This window comes from Pelecanus crispus, chromosome 5, assembly GCF_030463565.1.
Source record: "Pelecanus crispus isolate bPelCri1 chromosome 5, bPelCri1.pri, whole genome shotgun sequence".
Taxonomy (NCBI): Eukaryota; Metazoa; Chordata; class Aves; order Pelecaniformes; family Pelecanidae; genus Pelecanus; species Pelecanus crispus.
Window position 1 is genome coordinate 2,840,926 of NC_134647.1, and position 17,442 is coordinate 2,858,367.

General features: G+C 45.4%; 1 protein-coding gene across 1 annotated transcript; it reads left to right on the plus strand.

Moving 5' to 3' along the window:
- The first annotated feature begins 2,529 nt into the window (after positions 1-2,529).
- Positions 2,530-15,383, plus strand: RND3 (Rho family GTPase 3). Its single transcript, XM_075710719.1, has 5 exons — positions 2,530-2,679; positions 2,765-2,852; positions 10,113-10,222; positions 11,748-11,882; positions 15,132-15,383. Exons 1-5 carry the CDS (start codon positions 2,530-2,532, stop codon positions 15,381-15,383), a joined length of 735 nt encoding a protein of 244 aa, XP_075566834.1.
- Positions 15,384-17,442: the final 2,059 nt, after the last annotated feature.

Below are 17,442 nucleotides of genomic sequence, written 5' to 3' on the forward strand. Positions count from 1 at the left end.
CACCCTGAAAGCCCCGGGGTTTAGCTGGGTGATGCTGGCAGCCTCCGGACCATAAGGGTGAACAAAGCACGTAAACGTGGTATTACTGCTGATAGAAGCTCTGCGGTCATGATGAGTCAGTGTTTCGTGTGTGTTAAAGTTTCCACATTCCTAACATAGCTGGATGCAGGCGAATTTTCCATGTGAGCTGTGCAAGGGAGCCGTCTCCCCAACCCCGGCGCGTGGTGCCTGGAAGCACCAATTCCTTCTCCGGGCACCCTCGGTCCTGGCCAAGCTGAGCCACCGCCAAGGAACAGGTGGCATCAGCGCTGGTGTTGGTGCATCTTGCTGCCGTCTGTGCAGAGGTGACCGATGAACTGATAGGGAGCAGATGTTCATACCGGCTTCCATTCAGGATTAACAAAGAGCTCTTTCAACCCCATCTTCTTCTCTCCTTCTATTTGACAGATACGCCTCAGTCGGTGTGTTGGACTTACAAAGAACACAGAGCCAGCGCGGATCCTCCAGAGCTCTGTCCCACCTGCATCTGCCTGCGAGGCTGCCACATGTTTCGGTGCGGAGTGGAGGGGAACGAAGAACAGGATTTTCTGCACTCTGGAGAAGACATGAAAGCATTTACACAACTGTATTTTTCCAGACTTATCTCCTGTTCAAACGTACGCAGTTGAACAAAAGGGAGAAAGCCAACCAGCTGTGAGCAGTAAGAGTCCTCACTGCTTACTCTCACTTATTCTCACTGTTCTCCCATTCCACCACATGCCCAAAGAGCTGAAGCCATGTTGGTAGACAGCAGGGGTGGATGGAGACTGCAAAGTAGCTGAGACCAGCTTTTAATTTAAAAAAAAAAAAGAGATAGGAAGTTGTCTGCTCCAAATTTTCAGTAAGGCCTTACAAATAATGCACCCACTGCAGATTGTAGTGTTTTGCTCATGATTTCCAAGCAGAAACCAAGGCTTAAATGCTTTGGAAAATTCATTACAGCTGAGCAATTTGACCAGCTGAAGATGTGACACATCAGAACAAAATCAAGAAGATTAGCACTGAATTTTGAAATGTCATGCTTGAGATTCCTTCGTCTGTGTCACTGGAGTATCTCCCCATGGTCAAACATGCACAAGATAGTAGCGTGTTCCGTTTCAGGTTCTTGTAAAACTTTATTAATTGCTCACGTTTCAGCCCAGAACTGACACGGAGCTAGTTCGTGACCTGGATGACTCAGAGATAAGGGCAAAACCCCGCCTTCACGGCAGCCACCCCTGTCTTCGGCTGTGCTAGGCGAAGCTGGCATGCGAGGTCTGAGCAAGAAGGGGAGGCAGGCTCTGCTCCAGCCCTCCTGCCTGCTGGCAGCCCCTTCCCGAGGGCGCCTGTCTGCCTGCCACGGGGAGCCATATGGGCGAGGAGAGGGGCACTTGACGGAGAAGCACACTACGAACTGCTCACAAGCCGTCCCTTGTTCGCGGCTGTCGCTTCAGGAAATATTTACCCCCCGCTGTTGCAGAATCGCTGTTTCAGTCAGAGCAGCGTTCAGTCCTCTGGTGAACGTAAGCCGTTATCCAGTTTTGCTTGCTTCTGTGTCCAGGAAGCTAAAAAAAAAAAAAACAAAGCACGTTAAAGGTGGGGATGTTCTTGAGATTCCACCGCACTCCTTGTGACCGTGTTTTGAGCAGGGAACCCCCCTGCTCACCATCACTACCACCACCCAGCCGGGCCAGAGCTGTGGGGCTGCTAAGGCCGAGGCCCAGGCGCTCTCCTCAGCCTGCGGCCATGGCGGGGGGCAGCTCCCTGAGGGACCCCGGCGCGCCTCGCCGCCCCTCCGGAGCCCCCAAAGCCCTGCGCACCACGGGTTCCTTTTCATAGCACAGAGATTTATAGACAGCCTGCATAAAATTAAAGAAAAAAAGAAAAAAACACCACAAACCCCACCCTTTATTCCACGCATCGCTCCTGAGGGCGCCGGCCCCACGCCAGGCCTCTTCCCTGACAGGATGACCCCGCTCTGCTGCCGGCACCGGCTCACCCCAGCCCTCAGCGGATGGGTCCGGGCCCGCTGCAGCCGGGAGGGCCGTGGGGAGCGGCCCAGGCAGGAGGGGCTCCCCGTGGGGCAGCACCGAGACCGGTACCGGTACCAGGACAGGGACAGGGACCGGATTCCCGCTCCCCCAACCCCCGGAGCTGCGGCGCCGCGCGGCTCCCCTAGGGGGCGCGCTGCTCCGGCGGGCCCGCCGGCAGCGCGCGGCGAGGGGGCGGGGCCCCGCAGCGGCGGCGGGCTGTGATTGGCGGATGCGAAGGTATAAATAGAGGCGGGCGGCGGGGGGACAAAGCAGTCTGCGCGGGACCGGCGGGCGGGCGGAGCGGGGCCGGCGGCGCGTCCCGCGGCTCTGCTACTTCCACCTGGGTTTTTTGCCTTTTTTTTTAAATTTTTTTTTTTTTTTTGAGGGAACCGGTGTGGGGTTGTGGTTTGGGTTCTTTTTTTTTTTTTTTTTTCCTCCCCTTTTCGTCGTGGCCAGCCGAGGGACTAAGCCGAGATCAATGAAGGAAAGAAGAGCGAGCCAGAAGTTATCCAGCAAGGCGGTGATGGATCCCAACCAGAACGTCAAGTGCAAGATCGTGGTGGTGGGGGACAGCCAGTGCGGGAAAACGGCGCTGCTCCACGTTTTCGCCAAGGACTGCTTCCCCGAGGTGGGCAGGGGCCGGGGCCGGGCCGGGGCGGGCCGGGGCGGCGGCGGTGGCGGTGGCGGGCTGACGGTGCGCTGTCTCCCGGCAGAGCTACGTCCCCACCGTCTTCGAGAACTACACGGCCAGCTTCGAGATCGACACGCAGCGCATCGAGCTCAGCCTCTGGGACACCTCAGGTGAGCGCTCCCCGGGGGCGGGAGAGGGGTGGGGGGGGTGAATCCCTGAGGGGGAGCCGGGGGGGGGGCAGCCCCTCAGCCCCTCACCGCCCCAGCCCCAGATGCGAGCTGTGCCAGGCGGGCGGCTGCTTCTTGCTTTCTTTCCTCCCCCCCCCCCCCCCATACTTTTTCTTAAACCTGAGATACTTTTAGCCACCTACTTGACTTTTGGGGAGGGGAAAAGGGGTGCGGGCAAGCCTCCGTTAAGCGATTTGTCAGCATTGCAGGGGTAGGCAGGCAGGGCGGGGGGGTGTTCTCGCCTGCCTGGCTGGAAGGAGCTCACCTGAGGAGCTCCAGGGGCACCTTCGCTCCTCCGCTGCGGTGGAAACCCTGCTTTACCTAGTAGAAGAGGTGTTTATATATGCTAATGGTAAATTACATCAGCTCATGCTTGAGTTCCTTGTGGCCTCCTTAGTCCCTGGGTTTTTTTATATATAAAACACACTACTCTCCTCCTGTGCTTGAGAATTCTTTAAAGCCTGGAAAGACCAGGGGGGTAGGCGTCTCTGGCCCTCTGAGGGTGCGGAGGGAGCCATCCTTTCTTACACACCATAAGCAGTGCCTAGGGTCCTCAGCACTCTTCCTTCCAGTTGTGGCCATTCTTCTTCAGTGGCCACGTCAAAAACCCTGGCTCCTGTGCCTCAAAGCATGAGGCTTGTGGTGCTAGGCTGTCTTAGATCTGTAGGGCCAAGAACGCCTCTAGATCCTGCTGTTGTTGAGAATTGCACTAAGCTTACTGCCAGGGTGCTGAGGGTGCACCCCTGAACTTGGCACCTCGGTGCCGGAGAGAAGCGTGGACGGCCAGCAAGTCTGTGCCGCATGGTAACTGAGCACATAGGGAGAGGTGGTCAGGGGAGAGCGACACCACGAACCATTAACACGGGTGTGGATCCACGTGAACTCTGCAGAAGTGGTTGGAAAAAAGCTGGAGGAGCTTGACAGAGTATGCGAGTCCTTTCTTCTTGAGGCAAGTTGTGTAGATAGCTTGTTAGTACTGAATTTGGACCCAGCGGTTCCTTCTAAATACAAAAGCAGTTCTCTTACCAGAAATGAAAATGTTAATCCCTTTTAAAAAAAAAAAAAAGGATTTTAGGTGGTGAGTTGGCTTCCCTCTTGCTGTTGAGGAAATTATTCCAAATTCTTGCAACACCATTACTGGGAAAAAGCAGTTCTCTGCCCACAACCGGTATCAGCGTAGCTCTGAACCGATTTTTTTCTTCATCTTATGCCAAGTAAGACTTGCAGACTTCCAGAGTGTGTCTGGTTTGAGCTTTCATCCTGATTACTAAGCTGGCTGTAACAAACTCTGTGGAGTAAGGGCTTATTCAGAATTAATAGTTAGTGAAGTTATTTTGGAAAAATTTTATCTTTAGCTATTAAAATAGAACACGCTCGCAGGTTAAGCTGTTTGACATGGGAAGGTTTGGAATCTGTATGTCTAAGGCTGGAGACACCTGTGTAATAAAATATGCTGTAGCACTTCAAAAGACAAAAGCAGTGGAAGAAACACCTTGCCAGCCTTTGCATGTGCACGTCGTCCTCTTAGGCCTGTCCTGGAACTAATAGAAAATTTGACTGAGTCGGAAGCTTAAGATCAAGTGGCTAATTTGTCTGCAATCTGAAACTGAAGAGGAAACGTTTGAAAGATCCAATGCTCGGTCTTATAAAGTGTTACTGAACAGTGCATTCTCTGGTGGTGAGACTCCGCGGATGAAGAATTCTCTCACCGTAAGCAGCCGTTCTCACAGACTGCAGGAAGAAACACTACCCAAACCCATTAACCGGATGCAAAATCACATCACCCGATAAGGGACATCAGAAGATAAGATAGTGTTTTAGCATTATCTCGAATGCTTGGTAGTTTACTTTTTTTACAAGTCTTTGTCCTAGACCTATGCTGAATTAGAACACATGTCTTAACATTTTTAAAGCAGGGCTAGATCTAGTTAACTTAAAAATACGGCTGATTAACCACCAAATACTAATGGAGGATAATGTCCTTTGCAACATGGGGAGGTAATGGCTCGAGTCATTTGAGGTACTTCAGTATCTCTTGGGGGAGGAGGGAGGGACGCTATTTAGTTGAGTTTGATTGCAGGATACTGCAGATGCTGATCAAGTCATCTTGAAAGTATCCAGTATCCATCTTTAACCCTCTTTAACTGTTTTCTAACTGGGAGCATGCAACAGGCTGCCTTGCAAATTCATTTCTAACTTGAGTTAAAGTAAATGTTGGGGTTTGCATTGAATCCTTTGGAAGGAAGGTCCTGCCACTTTGAGGATTTTTTTGCTCGCTGAGAAAATGAGAAAAGCTCTAGGCATGGGTTAAAATTGTCTTGTGTTAGGGTGAGAACAGGCTCTGCTGTCATGGTTTTGGTTTACAATCCTTTGTGTAATAATAACAATAATAATGATGCGCTTTTTCCTAGAGGACTTTTAAGTACAAAATGTAGAGTCACGCAACTGATGGAACATTTTAAAGCTAGCTGTAAATTTATTGGGAAGTTTTTGTTGTATCTTGGGTATGCCCGTAGAAATATGGGACGAAACACTCTTACAAGTAAGAGTGGAATGGGAAGATTCATTATTCAAATATTTTCTGGTACTGTCTAGTTCTGCAAGTCATTATAAGGATTTAAATTTGCCACAGCATTAAGGAAAGCACTTGCCAACTTGAACTTCAATTGGTTTTTGGACTACCAACCCTTCTTTCAAAGCAGGAATGTCTGGTTGCAATCTAACTACACCATAAATTATTCCACTCTGTGGTAACGTAGTATGGCAGTCTTGAGCTGTTTGGGAGCTGTGCGCTTATTTTGCTAGGTAGAGTATTAGAAGTTTCTTCAGGCTGAAGCTTCATCTTGTAGTCTCATGGACACTGTGAGGAATACTTGTGTATGAGACGTCTTCATCTACCATAGGCATGGTTGTCTTGTGCATTTACCAAGGTTTTGGCTTTTCCATTAAAAGTGGCTACTTTGATATTTACATTTCTTGCTAGTACAACAGCAGCTGTGGCACAAATCACATACTATTAATTAGGTTTACATACCTGTGTCTCCCTAAAACATATTTTAGTTTCTTTTTTATTGATTGAACTGTGGAAACTGTACTGGATACTCCAATAAAATAATTCTCAACAGGGCCAGAAATACTTGTGCACTGCTGGGGATTAGCTTATAATTAATTCCAGGAGGGCCTTAGAGCTTTAAATCAGGTTAGCTTTACTGTGATTTGAATGCGCACAATGTATTCAGCATCCATATAGCAACATAATATTAATTATAAAGCTTTTTGCTGACATCTTTCAGAAGGCATCTGAAACATAAATGAATTCAAGGTAATATTTTCCTGAGCCTCTCTGGCAGTAAGTGTTGTAAAGGAAATGTCAAATTTCTGTTTTGCCATCCAGTTCGCTTGCAAGTTGGCTGTGATCTTTTTTTTCCTTCCATGGCAGTGTAACAGTAACTAGTCTTTATAGGGTTGGTTTTTCTCCTTTAGAGGGGAAATAATTAGAACTGATAACTGGGAATGCCAAGTCACCTACCAAAGTCCCATGTTCTGTTTGAGGTGCTATGAATATTGTGATATTCACGTGCTTGGAGATGACGTGTTCTGTGTTATTCGGTACACAAAATCACCTGCATTTTCTCCAAAACAGCCCAGGTGGATTTGGAAGGAGGAAAGCTGTCAGCAGTGAGTCAGCTACTTAGAGTGGCCACTGCAGTATTTGATGTGTTTTCTATGTGGCTGATAATTAGCGAGCCCAAGGGTTTGGGAGTGAGAATGCTGCTGTTCAGCTGTTGTTCTTTCAGTTGACTGGAGTCCAAAAGGCTACAAAGACCAATGCCTGATGGCTGCCTGGTGGTGTGTAAATAGTGAAGTCTTGCCTGTGAGTGAGCACCGCTTCCCTTAGGGCCCATGGGCAAGCAGAGGCTGAGCCGTGCCGTGAGCAGGAGCTGCCTGGATTCAGCTCCGTAGGTGGGACGTGGGGCTGAACCTCCAGCTTGGAACTGGGGGGTGGTGGTCGCTTTGGGTCTTGCAGGCAAATTAGGGCATCAGCTCTCCATGATCTAGCATCTTAGAGTAGTCCTAAGCCATCAAAATTTAAGTATGCTTTAACTTTTAACCATGTAATTCTGTTATTTATTAAGATAGCGACATCTAAATGTAAGCTTTGGTATCTTCTGTAGACCAAAGCCAACCATATTGCTGGTGAGGGGTTTTCTTTCAGTTTAAAAGCTGAATTTACGTTGTGCTTTGCGTGAAACATAAGGTTTTAAAAATAGATAATTCTTAATGGTTAAGTTATTTTGGTTTAAATTATTTAAGCTGCCAAACAGATTAAAAAAGGGGGATTGCAGCTGGAATATACTTTCACCACAAAGTAAGATGAACTACAGCGTTATCAGCAGTTCCTTGATAAAACAGAAAAATCATCCGTGTCGTCCTCGACAAAAACGTTTTATTTTGCAGGAACAGAATCACAAACACAAATAGGCTTTTCCCCCCCACCCCCCTCCCAAATATCATAGCTGTAGCTCTACATTCTCCTTCTGTTTTCGAGGGTTGGCATGGCTTCAAATCTGCAGACTAACTTGAAAAAGAGCGAGCAGCCTTACTGGGCTGCGCTCAAGCTGTCTGTTCAGACTTGAGCCTCATTCCTGAGATTCCTGGCTTCTGAGGGTTTCTCTGGGCGAAACGATGAAATGCCAGATTGAATAGGCTCGCACAGCGAGGGCCGTAGCCCCTCTTTATTTGCGCAGCAATAAAGGTTCAGTTATTGCTGTTCAATGAGACCAGGAAATTTCCTTTGTCGATACTGCAGCCTGAGTACTTTAAATGGTTCCCACTTGTTCTGCCACACACTACCCCAAAGAAAAGGAGGTGTCAAATATTCCTCCCAGCTTGCATCCGAGCAGAAGGACTGCCTATAAAAGTGCGCTTATTCTAGCTCAGCGTCTTTAATAGGAGAGGTTCAGAAGGAAAACCTAAAAAGAAAAACCCTCAAAACAAACACAGCTACAGCTGACACAGTAGAAAGGAGTCTCTGGGCTGGAGGTGGTGACTGTATGTATACATAAATACATGCTGATGAACATATATGGTATGTTGTATCCCTGAAGACTGGTGAGTGAGAAGATAGGTATGTGTCTAAGGAATTAGTTTCTGGGTGAGGCTTTTTTGAGACTTCTTTCCAGCCAGCACCATTTGGCCAAGCATTAATGATCGTCGATCCTGCCCTTACTTGCCTGAGCTCGGCAGAGAGATGCGCTAGCCAGGCAGTGGCTCAGGCCGGTGGCTGGGCAGCGCTCTGTGCGTTGGCCCCTTGAACGCCGCCGAGCACTGCGGGTGGCTAGTTAACGGCACGCTGCTCCGCAATTCCGTCTGTCCAGGGCAAATCACTTGGCCCTGGGGCTCCAGGATAAATCACTTGGCCCTGGGGCTCCAGGATGGAGGCACTGTAATAGCAGCGCTGGAGATAGCTGGGGAATAATTAGCAGTAGAAAATGCTTATTGATAGTGACTGCAGGCAGAACTGAGCTCAGATGAATAGCTAACTACCGGTCAGCTCAGCTTGCTTAGATGTCTTTCGAACGTGTCATTTATCGCTGAAGACAGCTAACTGTTTCTTTGAAGAGCAGTTTTTGACAGCTGCCTCTTTGTTAGATTGACATCATTTATGAAGATGAGCATTTGAATAAAATAGTCTCGTTCAACAAATTACCTTCTGCTACCTAGTTTGGTAATGCTTCATTCCCCATGTGTTGCTCTTCATTTCAAAAACAACATTCCTGGGATTCTTGACTCCTTCCTTCCAGTATAAGCTGTCCAACTGAAGTCATCTGCGATACGTTCACACCATTCCCCGCTCTGCTTTGTGCAACAGCATGAGCTGTCTGTCAGTTAAAAACTTGAGGAATTTCTCTAATCCATTTAATAGTCTGCTCAGCCTCTGAGACCTTACAGCCAATTAGTTCTAGATAGTTGGAAAAAATCAGTGATATAATTAGCTGATAACCCCAAAACTCTTGAAAGCTGTATTCTTGTTGCATACATTCTATGCTGTATTTTAGGTTCACGAGCGAAAAAAACCAGAAATAAGACTGTTATGACTAAGAAAACGTGTTTTAAGTTGCAGGCATGCATTTTAAAGCCCAGGCCCTTATCCTGTTGGACCACTTAACTGTTTAAGTACCCTTCTAAATTAGAAATGCATTCTGCTCCGTGAGCGAAGCTTCAGCAGACTTAAGGCCAAACTGAATGGTGTCGGAGTGACTGGAACTTCCTAGAAAAAAGGAAGGATTTTTTTCCCCCAAACCTGTTACCAGATTCACCACATGATAAAAATGAGATTTCTGACTCTGGAGATACATCTGTAACTCTGCACATCATGACAGTTCTTAAAGAAAACAGCGTATCCCCTAACAGCTCTGGAAGTAAAACATACGCAAAGTGCACTATTGGACCTGTTTCTGTTCCATCGGATTACTAGATTAGCTTTCATCTTGTTGATAAAAATTTGTTTTGTGGGCTAAACATAAACATTTCTTGCAAGCATATATTGGTTTACAGATTGGTGAGGCTTTTTGTGGCAGATAACTTGCGTGCCTGCCTACAGGACTGGGATTCTTTCCTTCTGGAATACTGCAACAAATGCTTTAATTTGAAGCAAGCGTTTCTGCTAAAAATTGCCAATATCCATGACAACTGAAGATGCTTTTTGCACTTGGAACTATTTGTTTTAAATTAAATGTTAGAGGAATCGAAATGGATTTATTTAAAAACTTCCCAGATCTTTTCCATGAAAGTGCAACTGTGACAAATCTGCTCTGAAGAAGCCTTTTGGAGGTTAAGGATTTGTTCTCAAAGTCAAATCCCTGCAGGTTAATGCTGGGACTTAAACGTGGGCTGACCCGATTTCCCTTTCCTTGTCATTGCGGGCATCACAAGCGTTTGGTGGGAGATGGCTCGCTGGGGTGCCATCACTCTTAATTCCCTGGGAAAGCTGTTCCTTTTGTAGGTGAGAAACAAAAGGAAAGTGGGGAAATGAGCAACTGCAAGGAGTGTTTTGGGAATACAGTGCTGTTGAAGAAAAGATGGTAGCTGGGTGCTATTAAAGAACTTCACTGAAAACCCTTCTAAGCTTTCTGACTAAGCTTGAATGTCTGCAGAAAGTGGAAAATAAACTTAATAAAAATGTTGTTTGTTTCCCTGCAGGGTCTCCTTATTACGACAATGTCCGCCCGCTCTCCTATCCAGATTCTGATGCTGTCCTGATTTGCTTTGACATCAGTCGGCCAGAAACTCTTGACAGTGTGCTAAAAAAGGCAAGTGTTTGAGAAACACATGAGTACAGAACTGTTTGAGTAGCTTGTCTTTAAATCTCCGAAGAGTGGTGCCGTTTCCTACATTGGAAACTTCCGTTTGTTTCTTCTAATGGAGAGATGAGAGGACCACGGTCTGCGCTGCGAGTATTTGAGATCATTTGTTTGAAAGGGATGAATGTTAATTGAAAACAAAAACTCCCTAATGGATGGTTAGGGGTGAAGTAAATTCTCATTCCTCAGCCCTTAGACAGCAGTGAATTGTTCAGGGTGGTGTGAGGCGCAGGGCGGGGTGCAGCAAGAAATTGTCTCTCACATTCTATTCCTATAACAGACAGGATTGAGAAGCTTTGCCATGTTGCGAAGACGGTTAAAACGTGCCTGCCAAGCGTTTGGACTTTTGCCATGGCTTTACGTAATTTCTCAGCCTGAAGTTAGAAGGAGCCAGTGGCAAATGCCTCTGGGAGCCACCAGAAGACCTAGCAGTGGCATAGAAATGTATTCCTGCACCAAACTTCAGAATTTTTCACAGGCTCAGTGATCTGAGATTCAGTGCCAGATTTTACCTGAGTTAAAACATTGAATTTTGATAATCGAGCTCTGTGTTTGCAAGGTGGTCCTGGTCTTCTCCTTGGTCACTGGGCATGACTCAGCTTTGCTGAGTCTTTAAGGCTTAATGACCTGAAGTTCCTTTTTTTTCTGTAGCTGGGGCCAGGGATTCTTGTGTCACTGGCAATAAAGTGGCATACAATGCTCTGAATAGTCGACAGAAAATACTTAAGATTATTCTCTCAGCTGCTAACTGTGCCAACAAGCATCTAGAACTGTCTTTTCTGTCCCTGATAATGTTGGTTACTATATTGTTGCTTAATTTTGTAAGAGATTTTTCTTAATATGCTTTTAAGCCCAAACGATACCCTTAAATTTTAGGGATTGTATGGTCTGTTCAGATTAAGCTGTGAAATTTTTGGCTGGCTTGTGTTCTCAAAATAACCATGTAGAAGGGGAAGAAACCCAAGGAATATATCACAAGGCTTATTACTGGTTTACAATAGCTGAACCCTTGGTGGATTTGTGTAGTTTTAGGTGTGAGGGTGTAGCCATGAGCTGATATAAAGCAACGCTTATCTTGTGGTCATATGAGCTCCCTGTTGAGGAACCATTGAATGTGGTGACACCAGGCTTCATTTGTTCCTGTCTGCAAATGGCTATGGCTGGGTGTTAACCACTTGTGAGGAGTGACAGGTCTGCAAACCTTTACTCATGTAGGTAAACAATCTCAATTAATTTCCTCTTGATTAGTAAGCTGGTAGAATTACTGAGTGTGAGACTTGTAAGATTTCATCCTTGACCAGATTCTGCTGGAACTAATGCCGTTAGAAATTAGCTTGAAGGCAGATACAACTATTACGTAAGAGTATTTCCACGTGAAATGTCATGACTCACTAAACTTCATCTTGTATCTGTTGCTTCTTTGGGTTTAAACATTCAACTACTTGAGTATAACAACAACCTAAAACTTTTACAGTGGAAAGGTGAAATCCAGGAGTTTTGTCCGAACACCAAAATGCTTTTGGTTGGTTGCAAGTCGGATCTGCGCACAGATGTAAGCACGCTAGTGGAACTTTCCAATCACAGGCAGACACCCGTGTCCTATGATCAGGTATGTGCCATGTCATTTGTTGCACTTATGGGTGGAAGATAAGAGTCTTTTCTATCACCGTAGCCATCTTTATGAACAACTTCTCCCCTCTGTTGACACGAGTGTATCCTAGAAGTCAGATGCACGTACTCTAGTAGTTGCTGGAGGTGAATTTGAAAACTGTTATGAGTAAAGGCAAAGCCTACCCACAGACTGGATGCAGCAGAAAATCACGCAGCCCCCACAACACATGCTTTAAGCATCGTAAGATTGTAGCCTTATTGATTGCAAAGAGCCTTTTAAGTGAATTGAAAATAAACTTCCTGCTTTTCTGGGCCTACAGAGGCCAAAAGAGTAACTGAGGTGTGATGTGTCCTGTTTATGTACTGAAAAATTGGTAAATGTTTTTTGTTCAGACTTAAGATTTTAATCTCATGCATTTGATTTTAGCATCATGACAAGCATTGCGTATAGTCTGACCCCTTAAAAATCCTATTTCCTGAAAACGTCTTCTGTGAAAACACCTCGTAGCTCCCTGTGAAGGTGGTAGCAAATCCAGAAAGCATCTTAATTCTTGGCAGCAGTTCTCTGCTGCTGGGGGAGTGAGAAGTTTGGAGCTAGGCATCAGGGGATAGAGAAATGGAGGTGAAAGGGAAAGGAATCAGGCCATGGGAGAGCAGGAGGTGGAGAATGGGAAAACTGGGCTCTAAGATCACCTTCCCCGTGTGACTCACAGGTGTGTCAGGCATTGCAGCTGAATCACAGTGCTGCTTTGAGATACACCCTGCAGGGTGTAAGAGCAAGAGTGGTACCTACAGAACCAACTTCAGTGTGTGTATCCTACACTGTCAATCAGGTTTTGATATTTTATCTACAGCCTCAGGTTTTCCAAACCAACAGCTCCTAATATGCAATTACTAATCACAGAATCACGGAATGGTTTGGGTGGGCAGGGCCCTTCAGAGCCCGCCCAGCCCCTGCAGTGCCAGGGACAGCTTTAACCAGAGCAGGGTGCTCAGAGCCCTGTCCAGCCTGGCCTGGGATGGTGCCAGGGATGGGGCATCTCCCACCTCTCTGGGCAACCCCTTCCAGTGCCTCACCACCCTCACTGTAAAACATTTCTTCCTTATAGCCAGTCTAAATCTATTCTTCTTTAGTTTAAATCCATTACTCCTTGTCCTAATAATGCAGCCTTCTACAGCACATTTAAATTTAAAAATGCAAAGATACCATAAACTGAGTATCTTGATTAAAATAAGACATGGGAGTGTTGTACTGTGGCTTATGCTGGTTATGGCATTTTTCTGTGCTTCACTCCGTAAATATCGCTCCACCTCAGACAATGTTATATGAAACTAAATGCCAGTTTTTCACCTTAGTGTAAAACAATTCAGAAGTGTCCTTAAATCCTGCTTGTTGTGGAAGATGTCATCCTGGTTACAAACTACTACTGTTGCATGTGTGTGTATTCATGCTATTCAGCCTCGGTGCTGTAATTTTCCATGCTGTTTTTCTTGGAATATTAAACTTAAAAGGAAATACTGTCTGCCACTTACTACACAAGTTCATATATTAAATTTTTTTTACAGTAGTTAAGTAAAATCACCGAGTCTCATCCCTTTCCATAGGCAGTGATCAAAAAATCTTCTGACAGGTGGATTTGTCCCTTGGAGTTGACGGTTCATGTCTCTTCTGGTGTCACAGCTTAGCCTGTACCCCTTAGGAACAGGAGTTGGCTGCAGACAAAGGGCTAAGCCAGAAGCTATTACTTGGCAGCCAAAGGGAACATTGTACATGTTACAGGGAAGCCCGTACTTCAGCAAACTCCCATAATTTCATCTGTAGTCTATGTAAGCGAACGCTTGGACTGAGCAATGGTTGTATCTCTTGTGGTTGCCGAATCCCTGGTGGCATGAAGCAACCCAATGCTCTCCTGCGCTAGTTCTAGGGAAGGTTCCTCTGGGGTCGAGACACACAGCTTATTTTTAAATTCCCTTGCCTTGCTAAGTCGACATGGGATCAAAGAGCTTAGTGGGGTTTTCCCTGTTCCTCTTAACTTCATAAGGAAGCGTTGGGAGGATAAAGCCAGTTGGTGGTGACACCCTGTGTCCAGTGTGCTAGCTGGTTTCCAGTCGGCTGCAGCTGAGCAAACATTGCTAAGGCTCTAAGGCATGGGCTAGGCTTGGTTAGTAGGAGTTTAACCATGTAGTAGGAGATGTTTAACCATGGGGAGGGCTCGTCTGACAAACTAATACTCCTTTATCAGCCACTTCCACTTAGAATTGATAAGAAGATGGCTGCATCACTGCAGTGTAAACAGTGTGTACTGAAGATGTGTGTCCGAATAGATCAGTGCTATCAGCCTGGCACTGGATCAAAGAGGAGGGGTTGGACTGACTTGTGCCTGTATCTCAGGCCCGTGATTATGTGAGGAGTGGCACAGCAAGGATGTGGTTGGATTTCCTACAGATTGCTCCATCAGAAGTAAAATTCCATTGAAACAACTCCATTTTTTCACACAAAGCTGTATTGTCTTCCAGTAGCAAAATCCGCAACAGGATACCGGGGTACTGTCATCTGCTGGTGTGTCACATGTTGTTTTCCTTGTGCTGTTGGAACAAATATCCCTGCTTTGACTTTTAATGCACTTAAAATCAAAAAAGAAGGGCTTGTAGAATCACTAATGTCTTTTTCTCTTTTTTTTTGCCTGTTCCCTAGCTGCAAGTTGATAGAACTATCCCCGGCCCAGAAACCCACAGCACGTTTCCCTATGAACTTTGCTCCCTTCGTGGAGATGCAAGACGGGCTCTGCTCCAGGTTGGGGGCATGCTGGCTAGCTCTTAAGGCAGTCAGAATACATTTTCTCTTTGGAGATAGTGGGCTTAAATCTGGAAGCTGTCAGGTCCAGACCTTTCCCAGTGAGCACGTGATTCATGGATGCAGGTTAAGGTGTAAGGGTGAAATTGCTAAATAGGTCCTGCTAATACTCTTCTGGCTTTCTGCAGTTGTTTGCAGGTCACTGAGCTTATCTCCTCTCTTCCAGTTTGTATTTATCGGCATAGGAGATAATGCCTGGATACTTGTTTAATGCATCTTGGAACCAAAGCTCTGTTTATTTTGTAAAATTAGCTGCTGGCTGTAGTGCTGGAGCTTTGGCTTTGGTTTTCAGAAAACATTGTGTACAGAAAACAGCGCTGAAAAGTAATTGTATGGTTGGCTTTGGCTCTCTGTGGAAACTTGGTATTGATTGCATGTTCTTTTTTCCCTTAGGGTGCAAATATGGCCAAACAGATTGGAGCAGCTACATATATTGAATGCTCAGCCTTACAGTCAGAAAACAGTGTCAGAGACATTTTTCATGTTGCCACCTTGGCATGTGTGAATAAAACAAATAAAAATGTTAAACGAAACAAATCGCAGAGGGCAACGAAGCGAATTTCACACATGCCTGGCAGGCCAGAACTTTCCACAGTGGCGACGGACTTGCGAAAGGACAAAGCAAAGAGTTGTACGGTGATGTGAAGGACCTTGTTTTCCTGGAGAAGGAGGAAGAGAGCATCCGGGAGGAGCTCAATGAAGTACACGGCCATGTGGTATTTAATGAGGGCTTATGCCAGTGCTTTAATGGAGACTTCACCTGTTGTGTGAGACTGTACTTAGGAACTGAGCAGCGAGAAGAAATGGCTCTAAACGAGGTGGCATCAGGAAATGATACATTGAAGAAAATGCCAAAAAAAAAAAAAGGGAAAATGGTTGAACGTGCTGAGGAAAGAGAGGGTGAATGGGAAAATAACACTGCAAAGAAGAGAGATGTCATTGACAGTGCTTGTTTCTTTTATTAACGCTCTACTCCTGGATGCTACCACTTTGATTTCATTAAAATAATACTTTAATGTTTTTTTTAAAGACGACGTTATTAATATGCCCTCCTCATTAAGGAACTATCCCTGTGACCTTATAGTTGGTTTTCCAAAGGATATGATCTAATTTTTTAGTAGCTCGTTGTTAAAATGGAGAGTATACCGAGGCCTGTGCGTCACCTAGAGGAAAACACTGTATGAGAAGTCTGGAGTTTTTTGCCTTCGCGAGACGGCAGCGCAATCTACATTTGAGCGTGTTGGTAATGAAGACAACCGTTTTGAGATTTCCCAGTATTACAGGTGCCCTCGCACTGTGGAAATTAAACGGATCAAATTGGGGTGTGGGGGCAAACTACCTGCCCGTTGCAGGACTCTTGACTTTCCATTCCTCTTTGTGATTGTAATGTAGAGTGGAAATGATCTCCAGTTCTGGTGTACTGTTTGGGTATGTCGCTGTAGGTTCAAGTGAAAGGTGCTAAGAGCTATGATGACAAATGATCCTTAGTTTTACAACCATGATAATTCGTTAAGCCTTACTGCCCGTCTGGGGAAGCCCCGAGACTCCTCTGCTTCTGCTAGGAGCTGGAGAGCTGGGTGGATCCCAGGATCTCGCCCTCTGTAAATGCTACAGAGAAGTGCTATTCTGTGATGCGGTTCACTGCAATTATCTTTGAAAAAAAAAAAAAAAACCCAAACATGAGACTTTGCAAATGAGCCAGCAGAGCCAGGTTATCTTTTTGTAATGCTCTTATTTTTCGGGCAGCCGTCTCTCCCCGCGGACTGCGTTTAGTCGTGGTGAGGGTCTGAAGAACTGTGACGCCTTAAGGGGTCCCCAGTGGAAACTGGATACTGCCCTTAGTCTTTAAGACTAATATATACGTATCCGGACAACAATCATGAAACATCGGTGAACCAGCTAAGTCAAATTCCTTTTTGCTTACCGAATACTATTGTTACATTAAATAAATCGGCCTTTAAAACTGTTTGCAACCGCTTACTGACCAGCTTAACTTCATAGCTTCTCTCAAAAGAAGGATACTGTAAGCTCTAACCAGTGTGGCTCTTGCTTGTTAAGGACAAGCATTTTGTTCCCAAGGGTAATGCTTCATTTTTGAAGTGTTAAAGCTGTGTTCACGTTGACTTGTGCAAAGGCAAAGGGTTACCATAATTAAAACTCAGTTCTGTGTGTTCCTGGCACTTTGTTTCATCTGATAAAAGAAGGGAAAAAAAAAAAAACCCTAGCCATTCCAATTATTTCCCACCAAAAGACATTTTTACCACCATAATAAGCTTTTGACTGATGCAACAGTGCGCTTAGGGCAGTATTACAAAATAGCTGGTAAATGCTTTCTGTATTTAAATATTGTGGAAAAAAATAAGTTATAACTGTTATAAAACAGGACATTCATTACTTTTTTTTAATTGTTGAAGTCACTTTGTATGTTTGGTTAATGTTTCTGCAGTATTTATTAAAATACCATTTTTCTTTGAATTAAAAAAAAAGTAACTGACTTGTTGTGGAAATGGCCTTTCTGTGTTAGTTCGTTAATATTTCTGTGTTTTGGACATAATTGCACTGAGCTACAGGCCAGGCATAGCTGGGAGTTGGGATTCAATTTCAATAGACTTCAGTCTTAGCCTTTTGGGTTCATTGGCATGATATTTAAGTACGTGGTGTGGGTTACTTCTGAGTTGTTTCCCAAAAATGACAGAGGCAGAGG